Genomic DNA, 15,419 nt, shown 5'->3' with positions numbered 1-15,419 from the left:
CTGAAGTGGAGGCCAGACATGGGCACCACTCCTGCCCACAAGAAGCGTGCAGATCTCCTGGTGGGAGCATTTGGTTTCCTGGGGATGGGGGCAAGATGACGAGAGGGAAAGGAGGTCAGGGACCCTCGCATGTACCACACCCTAAGGTTGGAACCAAGGCTTGGGCAGCAAAGAGGGTGGCTGGGTGGCAAGGACCTTGGGCCTGTCCCTGTCCTCCACAGCAAATGCCTGCATGTAGCCTCACCTGGCTATTGCCTATGGATCTCTGTCAGTCTGGACTCCGCCACCACTAACCAAAACCTACCTCTGACCACCACTGACCAAACCAGCTCAAGCCAGAAGGAGAAGTGGCTGTCTCACAAACCAGGTAGGCTGAGCTGCCCAGAGGAACATTCGGGCCAGGGGGCCCAGGGCTCCAAGACATGAATCCTCAGCTGCCTCTCTCCTCACCTTGAAGACTGGCCATGTGTGGCTCAACATTCCTCAGGGTGGCCAGGGGCCAGCAGCCCTCATTGTCTCCCTTCTTACACTGAGTCCCATAGTTTCCAGAACTCTATCACACTGTTTTGAGTCAGCCTTGGCTCACTTGTCAGCCCTGCAGGCCTAGGAGGGGCAAGAGTCAGCTCTGTCCAGACCACAGGCCTGAGTGTAGGAGGGTTGGGGGTATTACCCTGAACCAAGAGGGATGCCAGGCAGGCACAAATGGCCAGTGACTGTTCTGGTGTCAGAGGCTGGTTAGAGAGATAGGTTCACCCATCCCAAATGGGCTGACCCACTCTGCCAGCTAGGGGGCCTTGGGACAGGTGCTGTAGCCATTGCCCAAGGGCAGGATGGGCCTTGTGCCTAGAACCTGTGTGAATGTAAGGCTGGTGGGCATCAGGTTTCTTGAAAAGAGCAAGAATTGGAAAGGCCCAGTGTGGCTGGGGAGTGACTCCATTCTGAGGCCATGAGAAGTTTTGGGCGGGGGAGGGGGAGTATGGTTAGAATTGCAGGTTACAGAACAGCCCTGATTGGCGGCAGGAATGTAGGTATGTCTGGGCACAATGGTGGGAGAGAGGTAGGGCTAGAGCCTGGAACTGGCCCCAGGATGAAGAAGGGGTCTGAAGATGGGCGGCACCTGTGGCTCAGTCGGTAAGGCGCTGGCCCCATATACTGAGGGCAGCAGGTTCAAACCTGGCCCTGGCTGAACTGCAACCAAAAAATAGCTGGGCATTGTGGCGGGCACCTGTAGTCCCAGCTACTCGGGAGGCTGAGGCAAGAGAATCGCTTAAGCCCAGGAGTTGGAGGTTGCTGTGAGCTGTGTGATGCCACTGCACTCTACTGAGGGCCATAAAGTGAGACTCTGTCTCTACAAAAAGAAAAAGAAGGGGTCTGAAGAGTCATCTGGGACCTGCTGAGGATGCAGAGCCTGGGAGACACCGGGCAATGTTGCAGCTGGACACAGGGTGGATGACTTGGGCTCTGCCAGCACAGGGCTAGGCATGGAAGAGGCAAAGACAATTGGGGGGAAGTGGCCAGGCTGTCCCCAGCTGGCTGGTCTCCCATGCCTAGGTTTAATTTCCACCCTGCCAGCCAGGCCAGCTCCCTAGCTATGTGTGGGCATAATCACACCCCCTCCTCCCTCCCCCAGGGAGATGGAGACAGGGCGGGGAGAGTGCTGGGGCCACTCTTCCTCTCTTGGGCCGATTTCTGAGCAGCAGGAGATAAGGGCTCTCCAGCTAGCCCTTCCACACGCCAACTCCAGCCACCACAGCCACCAGCACCATGAAGGACGATGTGGCTCTTCTGGCTACTGTCACCCTTTTGGGAGTCCTGTTGCAAGGTGGGCTGGCTCCTGTCTGGGAGGTGGGTGGGCTTCAGACCCTTGTACCCTGCCTTTCCCCACCACCTCAGGCCTTGGGGAACTGCTGACCACCCCAGGCGCAGGCAGAGGTGGAGCCTCTAGTCCAGCCTCCAGTGTCAAGGCCCATACCCCTGGAGCTTGGCCAGCAGGAAGCCTGGAGGGTAGGGCTTTTAGGGATCCAAGGGGGCATCCAACCATCCAAGCTATAGGACTGAGAGGCAGGAAGTGCCAGGACCAATGGTCAGCTATGGGCTTCAGCTATCCCCCCTCTGGGTGTCCCAGCAAGCATCCCCCATCCTTGGCACCCTCCATACTGGGACAACATGGAGCTGGGCAGGGTTGGTATCAGCTCTCCTAGTGCCCCCCAAAGGTGCCAGCTTAATGCCTTTCCCAGACTGGCCCTAGAGGATGTATTCCTGGATCAGATATCTCTGCTGCTCGGGGACACCAATGCCCCACAGTGAGTGGGCCAGGATAAGGCACAGCCTAGGGTGGAGCCCTGTAGAGGCAGAACAGACAGGTCAACATGACCTTGAGCTGCACAGCACTGTGCCGACATGGCCACCGCTTGGCACTTGCAATGGGATGTGTCTGTAGAGGGCCTGCCACTAAAGGCACCAGGGCCCCACACAGGGAGATAGGTGGCCACCTAGCATGGCTTTGTGTGTGTGGCCCAGGGCCAAGAGAAGGGCCCTTGCTTGCAGAGAACCTTCAGGGCAAGCCTACCCTCTGCACCTACCCATGTTGAAGTGGAGGGTGGCAGAACTCTAGGATCCTGGAGAATCCCAGATGCAACCACCTGGGAGCAGGAGAGAGACTCAGATTTAGGCCTGCGTCCAGAAGCCTGAACAGAGAAACCAAGGCAAGACCTCCCCACCCCCGTGCCACAGTTTGTAGGTACAAGAACCCAAGCTGGAGTGATTTTGTTCTGAGACAGGGTCAGGAAGCCCCTCGTGGTGGGCTCTGTAAGGGGGTGAACAAGGACTGCTAACCACTGGGTATGTGTCTCCTTGCATCTTGAGAGATGCAGCCAGTTATGTCCTCAGGCCAGAGAGTTCAAAGCTTAGGCCTAGCCGAGAGAGCAGGAACTGGGCATTTGCCTGTGTTTTGCAAGGCAAATGATTTAGGAGCAAAGCTTCACGTGGCCCTTCCGCAGCAGGTGTCTCTGTGCCTCTATTACCCTCCCCCCCACACTCACAGGGTGGGACAGCCTTGGAGGCCACCAGATCTGACTCGCCCCTCCGTCCGCAGCCTACTTCTCCCTGCAGGTGATCTCGGCGCGCAGGGCCTTCCGCGTGTCGCCGCCGCTCACCACCGGCCCCCCCGAGTTCGAGCGCGTCTACCGAGCCCAGTGAGGCGCGGCGAGGTGGTCTGTGGCGGGGAGCGATCGGGTCAGGGTCCAGGGACCGGCCCGGTAGGCACGCTCATCCCGCCCCGCCCCACCGCAGGGTGAACTGCAGCGAGTACTTCCCGTTGTTCCTCGCCACGCTCTGGGTCGCCGGCATCTTCTTTCACGAAGGTCTGAAGGGGAGCGAGGCAGGGGCGGACGCCCGGGGCCCCCGAGGCCCGGCGCAGCGAGCTCACCCCGTACCCCCTGCAGGCGCGGCGGCGCTGTGCGGCCTGGTCTACCTGTTCGCGCGCCTCCGCTACTTCCAGGGCTATGCGCGCTCGGCGCAGCTCAGGTGAGAGCCCGGCGGGCTCCCGGGGTGCTAAGCGGGCGGGGAGGCGGCTCCGGCCGCCGTCTGGGAGCCGGTGGACGGGCCTGGTCTCGTGGGGGGGGCGGGGGTCCCGGCCGAGCCCCGCCACCGCCCGCCTACTGACGCCGCCTGCTGGTTGGGACAGCTGTACGCGAGCGCGCGCGCGCTCTGGCTGCTGACGGCGCTGTCCGCAGCCGGTGGGCGGGCCAGGTCTCGTGGGGGGCGGGGCAGTGGGTGGGTCCCGGCCACCGCCCGCCCGCTGACGCCCCCCGCAGGCTGGGACCGCTGTACGCGAGCGCGCGCGCGTTCTGGCTGCTGACGGTGCTGGCGGGGCTCGGCCTGCTCCTCCACTTCCTCCCCGCCGCGCTCCTGGGACGGCTGCGGGCGCTGCTGCCAACGGCCTGAGGAGGAGGCCGCCGAGTCGGCGGAGCTGGGAAGAAGAGCCAGAGCCTCCGGGAGCACTGGGGAGGGCGGCTCGCCTCCGCATCCCGGTCTCTAAATAAAGTTGCCGTGCCTGGTCCCTGGCTGCATTCAGTGGGCCGGAGGAGGGGGACGTGCGCGGAGGATTGGGGAGCCTGAAGAGGCCGCGAAGGCCACGGCAGCCCCTGCGACGAGGCTTCATCTGGTCTCCCGCCCGACACTCGGCCTCTGAGGCCACACTCCTGCCCGGCCCCAGAGGCTGCTACTGCTTAGGAAGCCTCTTTCCTGCCCGGGGTCACTCCATGGCTGCTCCCCGCTCTCAGTGCTCTCCTGACCTGTCCCCATCCTCTTTGGCCTTTCTCCAGGTGAGGGCAGGGGCCTTTTTTGTCCGCACTGGTCTCCAGTGTCTGGACAGTACAGGTGTTCAGTGTAGCCCTCTGAGGCCGCAGAGCAAGCACAACAGTGAACATAGTGAAGGCCCCCCCTACCCCCCGAGAATATGGCCAGGTGCCTCGAGGGACCAGACACTGCGAAGACCCAACCAAAGCGTCTCTAAAGTGACTTTTAGGCAGGTGCGGTGGCTCACGCCTGTAATTCTAGCACTCTGGGAGGCCGAGGTGGGTGGGCTGCCTGAGCTCACAGGTTGGAGACCAGCCTGTGGCAAAGCAAGACCTACTCTCTAAAAATAGCCCGACCTTGTGGAAGGTGCCTGTGGTCCCAGCTACTTGGGAGGCTGAGGCAAGAGAATAGCTTTAGCCCAAGAGTTTGAGGTTGCTGTGAGCTGTGACGCCAGGATACTCTCCCAAGGGCAACAAAGTGAGACTGTGTCTCAAAAAAAAAGTGACTTTTAGGTTGGGCACCTACAATCCTAGCACTTTGGGAGGCCTAGGAGGATTGCTTCAGGTCAGGAATTTAAGAACAACCTGAGCAAGAACAAGACTTCTCTATATAAAACATAAAAAATTAGCCAGGCATGTGGTACATGCCTGTAGTCCCAGCTACAGGGGAGGCTAAGGCAGGACAGTCGCTTGAGCCAAGGTCTTTGAAGGTGCAGTGAGCTATGATGATGCCACTCTACTCCAGCCCAGGCCACAGAGTGACGCTATCTCAATCAGTGTAAAGAAGTGACTTTCAACCAAGCCTTCCAAGGAAAGAACAGCTTTCAAAGCAGGGGCAAAAGTGTGTGCCAAGACCTAAGGTGGGCAGGAGACCCTAAATGTGTCAGGGACCCTGGAAAGAAGGAGGAGCAGAGTCTTGGGGACCCTGGATGAAGACAGAACTGAGACCCATGAAGGAGGGGAACCAAGAGGTTGGGCAATGCTTTCAGCTTGAGGGCCCAAGGGTAGGCCTTGTCCCTGGCAGCTGGTACCAGCTGGAGTCAGACGCTGGGAGCATCCACCATGATGTGAGAGAGAAGGCTGTGGGGTTCCCATCAGAGCAAGGGTAGCTTCAGGCACCTGGACACAGATTCTGGGTGGGTGGTTCAGACTCTTCTGTGAAATGGAGGTGACATCAACAGAGTTGTTGCTGGGAGCACTGGCACAAGCTCCCAGAAGTTACAGCTGGTGCAGGTGAGGTGGCCTAGTGCTGGGTTTAGCAGGCACTGGGGCTAGGCTGGGCACAGGCCAGACAGCTGAAGTCAAGCACAGACACAGAGGTAGAGTTGTCTGGAGAACTCGAGTGTGAGGCACACCCTTCATTAATCCTTTATTACAAGTCACGCTCTTATAGAAGTATATGTGGACTTACGTGAAAAAATCAAATGTATCCAAGAATAAAAAACACAGCACATAAAGTAGTATATGCATTCCAGTGTTCGCGCCGGGGACAGTGGGCGCCCAAGAAAAAGCTCTTCTAAAATGGCCTGGCGGGAGCCAGCCGAGTGCGAACGGTTCTGGGCGGCATGGGCCGGCCCTCAGGCACAGTGTGGGGGCCGCCTGCCTTCCGCGGCCTGGCGGGCTGGGCAGCACCAGCTCCTGGGGCCTCCGGGCCAGCGGGACCCCAGGCCGGCCCGAGCCCACTCCAGGCACAATCCTGCGGCCGGGGCGGTGAGCCTGGCCCTCCAGGGGCAGCAGCAATGACATCCCTGGAAACGTGGGCTTCAGGCCAGTCACAGCACACCATCAGAAGCCCTCCCTTAGTCAGCCTTTTTCAGGAAGATCTAGAAGAGCCAGACTCAAGGTCAGCCGAGGCCTCAGAGCTCTGCCAGAGGTTTGGGGTTGTTCCCTGGGTATGCCCGGCCCCAACTCACCTCACTCAGAATGACCCACACAGGAGAGTCCGTCTGGATGGAGAGGCGCAGGGCTTCCAGGGGGCCAAAGGCTGGGTCCACCTCGCCCTCTGCCACACCCTTGTAGAAGGAGCCTGGGGAAAGGCAGTGCTGGGAGGGTGTCTGCCAAACACAGCCTAAACAGGGACTGCCTGCTCACCCCCGCACATACTCTCCCCCACTCCAGCCCACTCACCAATCTGGAGGTAGCCATCGGAGCTCCGTGGGTACCGGAGAGTGGCTGAGCGGCCCTCCTGCAGGGCCTCCTTGTCCGACTGGGGGTTCTAGGGACAAAAGGGGCTGAAGCAGGTGGCCATGGGAGGGCCAGGTCTCCATTATACCCACAGCCTTCCACACTCACATCAAAGGGCAGCACCTCCACAGAAGTGTTGAAGAGCTTATCCTCTGGATGCTCAATGTTCCCGCTGCGGAAGAAGAACCTACGGCCAGGCAGGCATGTGAGCTGCTGCAGGCACTCCAGGCATTGCCCAGACCTCATCCAGGCAAGGCCAGGCCTGGGCTAGGCGCACACTTGGTGAGACCTAGACCAGCTGTCAGGCTGTGCAAGGCAACCAGAGCTTTTCTCTGGGACAATGGTGACAGGTAACACCACTGAGCTCCTAGGGCACTGTCTCACTTGTTACTTACAAGGTAGCTACCCATACAAGCCCATTTTCAGATAGGGAAACTGAGGCACGGTAAGGATAAGTAATTGTCTAGAGATCTAGGCTAAAGGCCTAGAAATCTGTGGTGAGGACTGTATCCTGGTGGCTACCTAGCCCCCTTCCCAAACAAGGACCTCTGGTGCTGGCACTGACCGCTCCAGGCGCAGGGGCTGGAAGAAGCGGAAGCGGATGAAGTCCCCCGCGGCAGGGGTGAAGGCCCAGAAGAAGTCCTCACGCAGGTAGGCTTTCTCCAGGGTGAAGTGCTGGTATGTTTTGAGGCTCGTGCTCACCTCTGCCGGTGGGTTCACATGCTCCTTCCGCAGCGCCTGCTTCCCAAAGTCCTTGTCCTGCAGCGTTGGAGGGAAAGCGGTGCTGGCACAGCCCTCCCCCCCACCCTGCCCCAGCCTGCTCTGCCTCCAGTGAGCACAGGCCTGGACCACCTTCAGTTTCTGGATCTTGCCAGCCAGTGAGGAGTGAGTGCCCACGTGCTGGAAAAGGGATGGCTTGAAACGGATCCGCAAGTTGGCCTTCTGTCTGTCACAGTGCTTCTGCAGAGGGAGGGTGACACCCCAGGGCTCAACTCACCCAAAGACAACCAGGGCCCTCCCACAGCCTGTGGGCACCATCTCCTTGTATCAGACGCTGGGAACAGTCCATGCCGGGGGCTGCCTCCCGCCACCCTGTCCTGTGGCCCCAGCCTGCTCACCGCGTCCTTCTCGGGGTTACAGACTTTCACCCACAGAATGTGATCCAGGAGCCAGTCGATGGGCTTGTCCCGGTAGAACATAAGGATGAATTCCACAATCAGGCTCAGGTCCAGTGACTTGAACATCTTCCCTGGGGTGGGGGCAGGGACAGGGTGCTTAGTGGGCTGCCCTATACAGCCCTACATCCTCTTAAATCCCTGTGGGGGCTATTTGGGGGTGGGGGGAGGTCCCACTCTCACACACCAAACTCTGGGTGGGCTTCAGACAGGAGTGGGCACAAGGGGACAGGCAGGGACAGGGAAGCTAGATAGCCTTCATGTAGAGAGCAGATGGGAACAGGCTCAACTGGGCCCAATCTGGGCAAAGGCTGTCACAGCATGATGAAGCATAGCACTGGGACTGGGAGGTTGGCAGAGGCACAGGAGCCACACTGATGGGCGTGGTCAGGTCAGGGGCACACCAATGAAGCCCAGCTGGGAGAACTCCAGAATCATCCAGTCTTCCGAGGGCTGCTGGAGCGCAAAGTTCTTCATGGTGCTTAGGTAGTGGGGCTTGGCCACAATGTCGTCCTCTAGCTGCACGGGCAGGCAGAGGGGAACAGGACTCAGGATGGACATGGGAACATAGAAGGGCTTGTCACCTAGATCAAACCAGAGCCAGGGCATGCCAGGTGTGGTACAAGACAGGGCTCAGTGTGGGCCCAGCCAGGGACAGGGCTGACCTGCACGTAGTAGATGCCCTTGGACTGCGCGTACATCATGAGGAAGCAGTAATCAAGGTTCTGTTTGGTCCTCCACCTGCGGGCCAGGGGCAGGGGCCTCAGTAGCTCAGACCCTCCACCTCCAGTGTAGCTATTACAGAGAAGCCACTGAGCTGGCAGGCCTGTTCTTTCACCCCCATGCAGGGGCCCTCTCAGGGAGAATCAGGAGCATTGTGGGCAAGTGCCCTAGACTCAGATGCCAACACATGCATGGGTTCTCATCGCAGGTGGGCAGCTTGCTGGGGGTAGGGGGAGTGCTAATACCTGACTCTCTCCTTGGGATCCCCAAAGGACTCGCGGAGCCGGGAGAAGTCAGGGTAGAAGTGGGGGGAAGGGGAGATGACTTCCAGGAGTCCAGAATGGATCTCCGTGGGGAACCTGAGGGATAGGAAGGCCCAGTGGGTATGCAGCCTCTAGGGGCTAATGAGAACAGTGAGCCAACCAGACCCTTTCCTTTTATTGAGGCTCACCAGGCAGATACCCCCACATTCCACCCCCAGCCTACTGAGGCAGTGGGCTCCTGAGGGGCTGGGCCACCTCTTTAGTCTCACCCCTTTTCAGCCATGAAGGGAAGCTCCCTCTCCCACAGAGACAAGGCACTAGTTTGTAGGAGAAGCAGCACCTGCCTGCTGAACATTCCACAAAGACCCCTCCTGGGATCAGCTCCCTGGAGCAGCCAGTACTCACAAGGCCTTGATGTTGTCTGTCACTGCTGAAGTGTACTGTGGGTCAGTCTGTGGAGAGACCAAACAGCTCCCTTGGCCCAGCTGCCACACAAATGGCCAGGAGGAAGGGGGAGGAGCACAGGCTTCGGATGTCCCCACTAGTGCAGTGGGCGAGTGCCAGTGCTGAGGGCTAGAGGAGGGCTCAGAAAAAGCCCTTTGGGTCTGGGGCACATAGGGCCATGGATGGGGCCAACCCGGTAACCAGCATCACACGAAGGGGCGCTAAAGTGTTTCTTTCGTTTTCGATAAAACCGTGAATGAAACTGACAATTGAACTTCTGACAGTTTTTCCTCCGCAATGTTCTGTTTTTATTTCTCCTTATTATTTTGCACCATAGGTCTTCCTCCGAATGTCCCCCCGACCCTGTGGCCTGGCACACTCGCCTCGGCGATCAGCACCACGATGACCGAGTCCTCCTTCTCCTGTGGACTCAGCTCGGAGATGAGCGAGCGCAGAGTGTCTGTCAGGTACGAGTGCACCTCACGCCTCACGCTCGGGATGCCCATCACCACAGACACTGCGTGGAGTCAGAGGGTTGACAATGGGCAGAGCACAGGGGACCACCCCCGGCCCACCTCTTGCCCCTCCCTAGCCATGCCCCTACCTCCAGTGCGGCCCTGGCCCAGGCGCACCGCAGGCTGCAGACTGCTCTCCTTGGCCAGCAGGTGTGGCAGGTGGTGGAAGACAGTGGGCAGGTGCAGCACGTGCCTGTGCGAGACGTTCCACGGCTTCAGTCGGGGGTCCTCTGGATGAGTCGAAAAGGGACAAGTTAGCTTAAGACAAGTGAGACTACAACCAGCCCCTCCCCTTCCAGACACGAGCTCACCTGTTAGGCGGCCCCAGGTGCGATTGTCTCGCAGCGCCTGCCTCTCTGACACCGCCCTCTTGATCTCGTCCAGCACCAGGTTGAGCTCCTTGGAACGCCTGAGGCTCTCCTGCTCAGCTGCGTGCAAACGCTCCCGCAGTGCCAGGAACTCCCGCTGGTAAATGTCTACCACATCGTCTGCAGGGGGCACACACACTGTCATCAGGGGGCGGCCTAGGTCTGACCCACAGCCCCTTGAGTTGAGTGCCCAGCTGTGCAATAGCCCATCTACATCTGTTCTAGGGCCTGCAAGACGAGAACGCCTGGACTTACAAGGGCCACTCTAAAGTCATAACAACACAAGCTTGGGGGACAAAAGCCTCCACCAGGGGGATCAGCCTTCTTCCAGTACTCCCACCACCCCCCAGTTATTTTCTTCTTTGAGGAACACTGCAGGACCACTTTTAGCCCTGGGTAGGGCAATCCTAAGCAGGGGCGATAACAGTGCAAACTGAACCCTCTTTGTCTTCTAAATTCCCCCTCTTGCTCTTTGGAGCACATTCTCCTTCCTGGAGTAGGGGGAAGGAGTACCCAAGGTCCCACCCAAGGCACAAGGATCTACCCCTTCCTTAAGGCCTCAGCCTTCCCCTTCCCTCCTTTCACCCCATTTTCACAGGTGAAGTCACAGCCCTATCCCTAAGGCTCACTGGAGCCTCCTCCTCCCACCCTCCAAATAGGATGGAGTCTGGGCACAGGGTCACTGTCCTCATGGTTGTCACTACTTACTCACTTTGCACTGGATTCTCAGCCTCACCCCAGCCCCCAGGATAGCTGCTGCAGTTACAGGAGCCCACTCCATCGCTTTACTCTGATGAGCAAACCAAACTGAGAAACTAACCCAGGAGGAGCTCAAAGAAGTCAATAGCAGCTAAGGAAGAAGCTCCGAATGCTCTGGTGCCTGTGTCTCTGGAGACCTGTGATAGGCCTGGGCCACCTCAGCAAAGGGTCTGCATGCCTAACCATGTCCCCATGTCAGAGCCTCCAGTTGGGCCCCAGCTGGCAGCAGCTGGGCCTGGATACTGGGGTGTCGGTGGACAGGGAGGAGCAGCCAGTGGGGGCTGCCTGACAGTAGGGAGGAATCCCCAGGGTGCCAAGCACCTGGCCCCACTGGTCTGGCAGGGACCAGTGAGCAAGAATGAGATAAACAACATCCCTGGGGCTCGGTACCAGTAGCTCCTGCCCTTGCCAGCCTAGCCGTTGCCCTCTATTTGCCATTACATCCACCTCTTTTCCACATCTATGTCTATGCCTTTGTATGCGTGGGCTCTTCTGCCTGGAATCACCTTTTGTCCTTTGTGCCTAATGAAAACCTATGTAGCCTCTGAGGCCTTGTTTCTAAGTTGTGAAATCTAGGAAGCCTTCCAGAAGTCCCCCTATCCCCAGGAAGCTCTTGTGTTCCTTGACTTCTGGTAGGTTCACACCTCGCAGTGTTGTCCTGTGCACCAAAAGTCACTTTAGGACACATCTCTTTCTACAGCTGGCACAGAGGTCAATGTGCTCAGTCCCAGGGGAAGAGAAAGCAGCAGCCTGGAGAAAGGTGAGGCTGGAGGAAGAGGGGTGCCAGTCAGACTTTCCCTTAGGTATCTTGTGTTCCCCAACCTCCTCATCCACACCCTGCCTAAATGTCAAGGCCTTACAAAGCTTGGGGCAGCCCCTGGGGGATAGAGGGGGAAGTTAGGTTACCTGATCTGTGATCTGTGAGGCTGGAGCTGGGCTCTAGGCTGGGTTACCCTGGAAACCTGACCCATGGAGGGGGAGGGGCACTGCTCAGGGAGCAAGGAGAGTCATCCTCTCTCAGCAATAGTCCACAGGGACACTGCTGACAGAGGCAGGCGTATTGGAGGTGCTGAGGCTTTGGAACCCTCAGGAGGGAGCTAAGAACCCTGAAGCAACCTACCTACTTACATCCCCCCTGCAGTGGAGTCCCTGATTCTTCTCATGTGCCACAGGCCCATCCAGAGCAGCCCCTGCAGGCCGTCGGAGGGGCACAGGCAGGTGTGAGGCCCAGCCAGAGTTAGCCTACAGGTGGGTGGCAGATGTTTACCCCTCTTCAGGCCCTGTACTCTCCTACTCCTCCTGGTGGGTGAGGGCCAGGGCCACACCCTGTTCTTCTCTCTGTCTCATGCAGGACAAGTTTGTCCAACATTAGCTGGATCCAGTGGACAGGCTGGTGGGCGATGCTGCTGAGAATCACCATGGCTGCCTAGGCCCCCCGCTCCTACCATGGCCTCCCTTCCTGCCCAGGTCCTTTGTCTACCAGGGGGGACAGGCCCCTGGGCTCTTGTCCCCACCAGCCCTTCTGTCATTTCCCCCGAACACTGCAAGCCCTGTCCCTGCAAAGCCCTGGTGTGACCTTGATCTTGGCTTCTGTGATTGTGGGTCCATTCTGTCCTTGTTTTTTTATTTTTTTTATTGTTGCAGTTTGGCCGGGGTTGGGTTTGAACTCACCACCCTCAGTATATGGGGCCAGCACCCTACTCACTGAGCCACAGGCACCACCCCACTCTGTCCTTTTCTGTCAAAGCCAGAAACTCAAGGTCTGTGACTGCTTCCCCATTGGCTGGGTTGGCCATGAGAAGGGATGCCATTGTAGCCAGTTATTGAGAGATACCCGGTAGCAGTAAGGACTAGGCCCGAGAAATCTCACCCTCCTGCCCATGGCAAACCACAATGTTTCCCCTGGTTCCCTCTTGGTTGAAGAAAGATAAAAGACCAAGCTGGGGCATAACACTGGCACCCTGTTCTGGGGAAGAGGAATAAACTCAGAGGGGCACAGGCAGGTGCTAGGCCCAGCCAGTTGTCTGCCATTAGCCTGCAGGTGGGTGGCAGATGTTTACCTCCTCTCCGGGCCTTGCACTCTCCTGGGAGTCAAGGGGGATGTCCATCATTGCTGAGATGCATGCCCAGGGTGGAGGACAGCCTGGACACTGGAGGGTGGGCTGTATGGATGTCCCCAAAAGGTCTGGCTCCCTAGGAGGGATCCTCAACAGATGCTTGGACCAGGGGTACAGTTTGAGCACTGGCAGAGCTGCTTCCCAAACTTAGTCAAGCAAGGCAGGATATGAAATTGAGCCCAAACCCTCTAAGAGGGCCCATCATACCAAGGTCTAAGAGTCCTTCCTGGGCTTGACTCTAGGCTTCCAGGATGGCACCTGCTCCTGTGTCCTCTCTGGCTCCTCCCTTCCCTCCTAGTTCCTTTGCCCTTCCACTAAGTACTGGGCCTACTCAAGACCCCCACCCACTGCAAACAGGAGGCCAGGATCCAATCAGCCTCAGACCAGCTTAGTCTGGCTCCATCAGGGACATAATACAGTTATTTACACATACGAATGAGGCAGCCTCACATAATAGCCCAGGTTTCTAGCTTCTCTTGAGGTCTCCAAAGACCTGGCCCTCCTGGGCCCTCATAGAAAGAATGGCAGTCTTTCAACAAAACGGGCCCAAATCATCCCCTTCTTCATATCTCCCTGGCTCCTGCGCTTCCACCCCTCAGGGGCAGGACCCTTGCATCTAAGCCTCTATCCTTCTGTGGCTGGGGGTGCCCTCCTGCCCCCCAGGCCCTCAGATTGCCAGCCCCTTGATGCCTAAATACAGAGGGCCCTAGATGGAGCCACTTCTGACCCCTTACTCTCTGCTGCTCTTGGAGACTGGCTCCCTGTGGCTACCTGGACTTCCAGAGATGTCCTGATGGGGCTCCTGACACAAATCTGAGGGCATATGGCTGCTGTGGGAGGCACAGGAGCTGTGGAACTGGGGTGGAAAGGCTCATCACCCACCTACATGAACAAATGTGCCCCAGCCTTCAGATATGGCCCATGCCAGTATGCTTTCATGGCCACTCCCAAGTGCTGAAATGCCCTCCCCCAGGTAACACACCCTACCTTCAGAGAACTCTGCCTTAGCCATGCCCTGTGCCATACCCTAGCAATTTCCCCTCAGAGTCTCCGGGCTATGATTCTAGCCTTGGAGGCCCAAGGCCAGCCCAGGATTCTGCCCAAAGGTCAAATGCAATAGGTTGGGCTGAGCTGGCAGGAGCCCAGTGGGGGTAGCTGGGCCTTGGAGGGTCAGGAAGGCTCCAGGTCCTCCCTCAGGCACCTTTAGTGTGGTGTTGGGGAGCAGGGCAGAGGGGCAGCTGGCCAGCCTGATCAACAGGAAGGCTGTGAGGGAGGAAGGAAGGAAACAGCTCTTCCAGGCAGCTCCTGTGCTTCAGGCTGGGTAGACAAGATCCTCAGGCCCCACTGGCCCAAACCATCCCTGCCACCACCAACTGACTCCAGCCAGTGCTGGGGTCTGCTGAAGTGTGCTGACCAGCCCCAGAGGCCCCAGTATGGGGTTGGGAAGCCTGAGCAAGCTTCAGGGCTGCAGAAGGGTAGAAGGGGTATGTGGGAAGGGGAGGGGTGGCCTAGGAAGCCACACTAAGTTATCTTATGCAGTGGCAGGGGCTGGGCTGGCTGGTCTGGAGGCGCTTCACTCACACACACAGGCGCAGAGGCTTCCTGGGCACCCAGGCACCTGCTGAGGAATCCTGGGGCCATTATCATGCAGGGAGCTGCAGGAGGCTCTGGAGAGCACCACAGGCAGGAGCAGCATCACGGTGGGCTGGATGGGCGGAGGGTAGTGCCTAGAAGTCTGGCTGTCCCCTCACACCTGCGTCAGTAACCGTATCTTCCCCTGCCCAGGTGCTTGGAGCTAGCGCCCTGGGACCACCTGGTCACAGCAGCTCCCTCTGTGACCTTGTGTCTTGCTTCTCTCAGAGAACTCCATGAGTCCCTAGTTCGCCAGTGGCAGCGCCACCCCAGCATCGGAATAACCGTGCCCAGGGAGGACAGTCCCGAGCCCCCAGGGGGGCCCTGCCGCCGCTTGGCGGGTTGGCCCAGCAAGGCCGGAGGAGAATTTCGTTACACCGGCAGCAAACAAGTAGGGGCGAGGATGGGAGGGGCGAGCTCCCCGCCGCCCGGCTGGGAGGGGGCGCCTCGTCGGCTTCCGGCCGCCGCCCAGGTGCACCCAGGTGCGGGCGCGGGCGCGGACCGGGGCTTACCTTTCTGGCCGCTGAGAGCCGCGTACCAGGAGAGCGAGAGGAAGGCGCACAGGCAGAAGAGCAGCAGCGTCAGGAAGGTGCCATTGCGGAGCCTCATCTCGGGTGCGCGGCGGACGCCGGCGGGGCCGAGGCCTCATGGCCCGGGGGACCGGGGCCCGGGCGCAGGGGCCAGGAGGCGACGGGGACCCCGGCCCCGGGGCGCGGAGGGGCTGGGGGCCCGGGGCCGGGCGGGGATGCGGCCGGGCCGAGATGGGAACCGGGCCGGGGACCGCGCAGGCTGCTCCTCCGAGGTGCCGGACACTGGCGGCCTCGCCTCGGCGGCTGGGCCGGGCCGGGCTGGGTTGGGCTGGGCTGGGCTGGGCTGGGCGGTGGGAGCCGGGGCCCGGCCTGGATCTGGGGCCGCCGTGGAGTCGACAGCGAAGGGCGGGG

General features: G+C 59.3%; 2 protein-coding genes across 2 annotated transcripts; one reads left to right on the top strand and one right to left on the bottom strand.

The window, feature by feature from the left end:
• Positions 1-1,314: 1,314 nt before the first annotated feature.
• On the top strand, positions 1,315-5,511 carry LTC4S (leukotriene C4 synthase). The gene is made up of 5 exons (XM_053566996.1): positions 1,315-1,822; positions 3,095-3,194; positions 3,292-3,362; positions 3,444-3,525; positions 3,816-5,511. Exons 1-5 carry the CDS (start codon positions 1,765-1,767, stop codon positions 3,943-3,945), a joined length of 441 nt encoding a protein of 146 aa, XP_053422971.1. The 5' UTR covers positions 1,315-1,764; the 3' UTR covers positions 3,946-5,511.
• A 143-nt stretch (positions 5,512-5,654) lies between these two features.
• On the bottom strand, positions 5,655-15,383 carry MGAT4B (alpha-1,3-mannosyl-glycoprotein 4-beta-N-acetylglucosaminyltransferase B). The gene is made up of 15 exons (XM_053566993.1): positions 14,991-15,383; positions 9,914-10,090; positions 9,692-9,832; positions 9,471-9,604; positions 9,049-9,095; positions 8,626-8,739; positions 8,323-8,398; positions 8,062-8,176; positions 7,601-7,731; positions 7,335-7,442; positions 7,048-7,241; positions 6,591-6,669; positions 6,426-6,513; positions 6,212-6,324; positions 5,655-6,121 (listed from the first exon to the last, which is right to left on the bottom strand). Exons 1-15 carry the CDS (start codon positions 15,085-15,087, stop codon positions 6,098-6,100), a joined length of 1,638 nt encoding a protein of 545 aa, XP_053422968.1. The 5' UTR covers positions 15,088-15,383; the 3' UTR covers positions 5,655-6,097.
• Between the last annotated feature and the right edge of the window lie 36 nt (positions 15,384-15,419).

Source organism: Nycticebus coucang, chromosome 17 (genome assembly GCF_027406575.1).
Source record: "Nycticebus coucang isolate mNycCou1 chromosome 17, mNycCou1.pri, whole genome shotgun sequence".
Lineage (NCBI taxonomy): Eukaryota > Metazoa > Chordata > Mammalia > Primates > Lorisidae > Nycticebus > Nycticebus coucang.
Note: the sequence above shows the minus strand (reverse complement) of the source record. Positions and strands in the feature narration are given on the sequence as shown.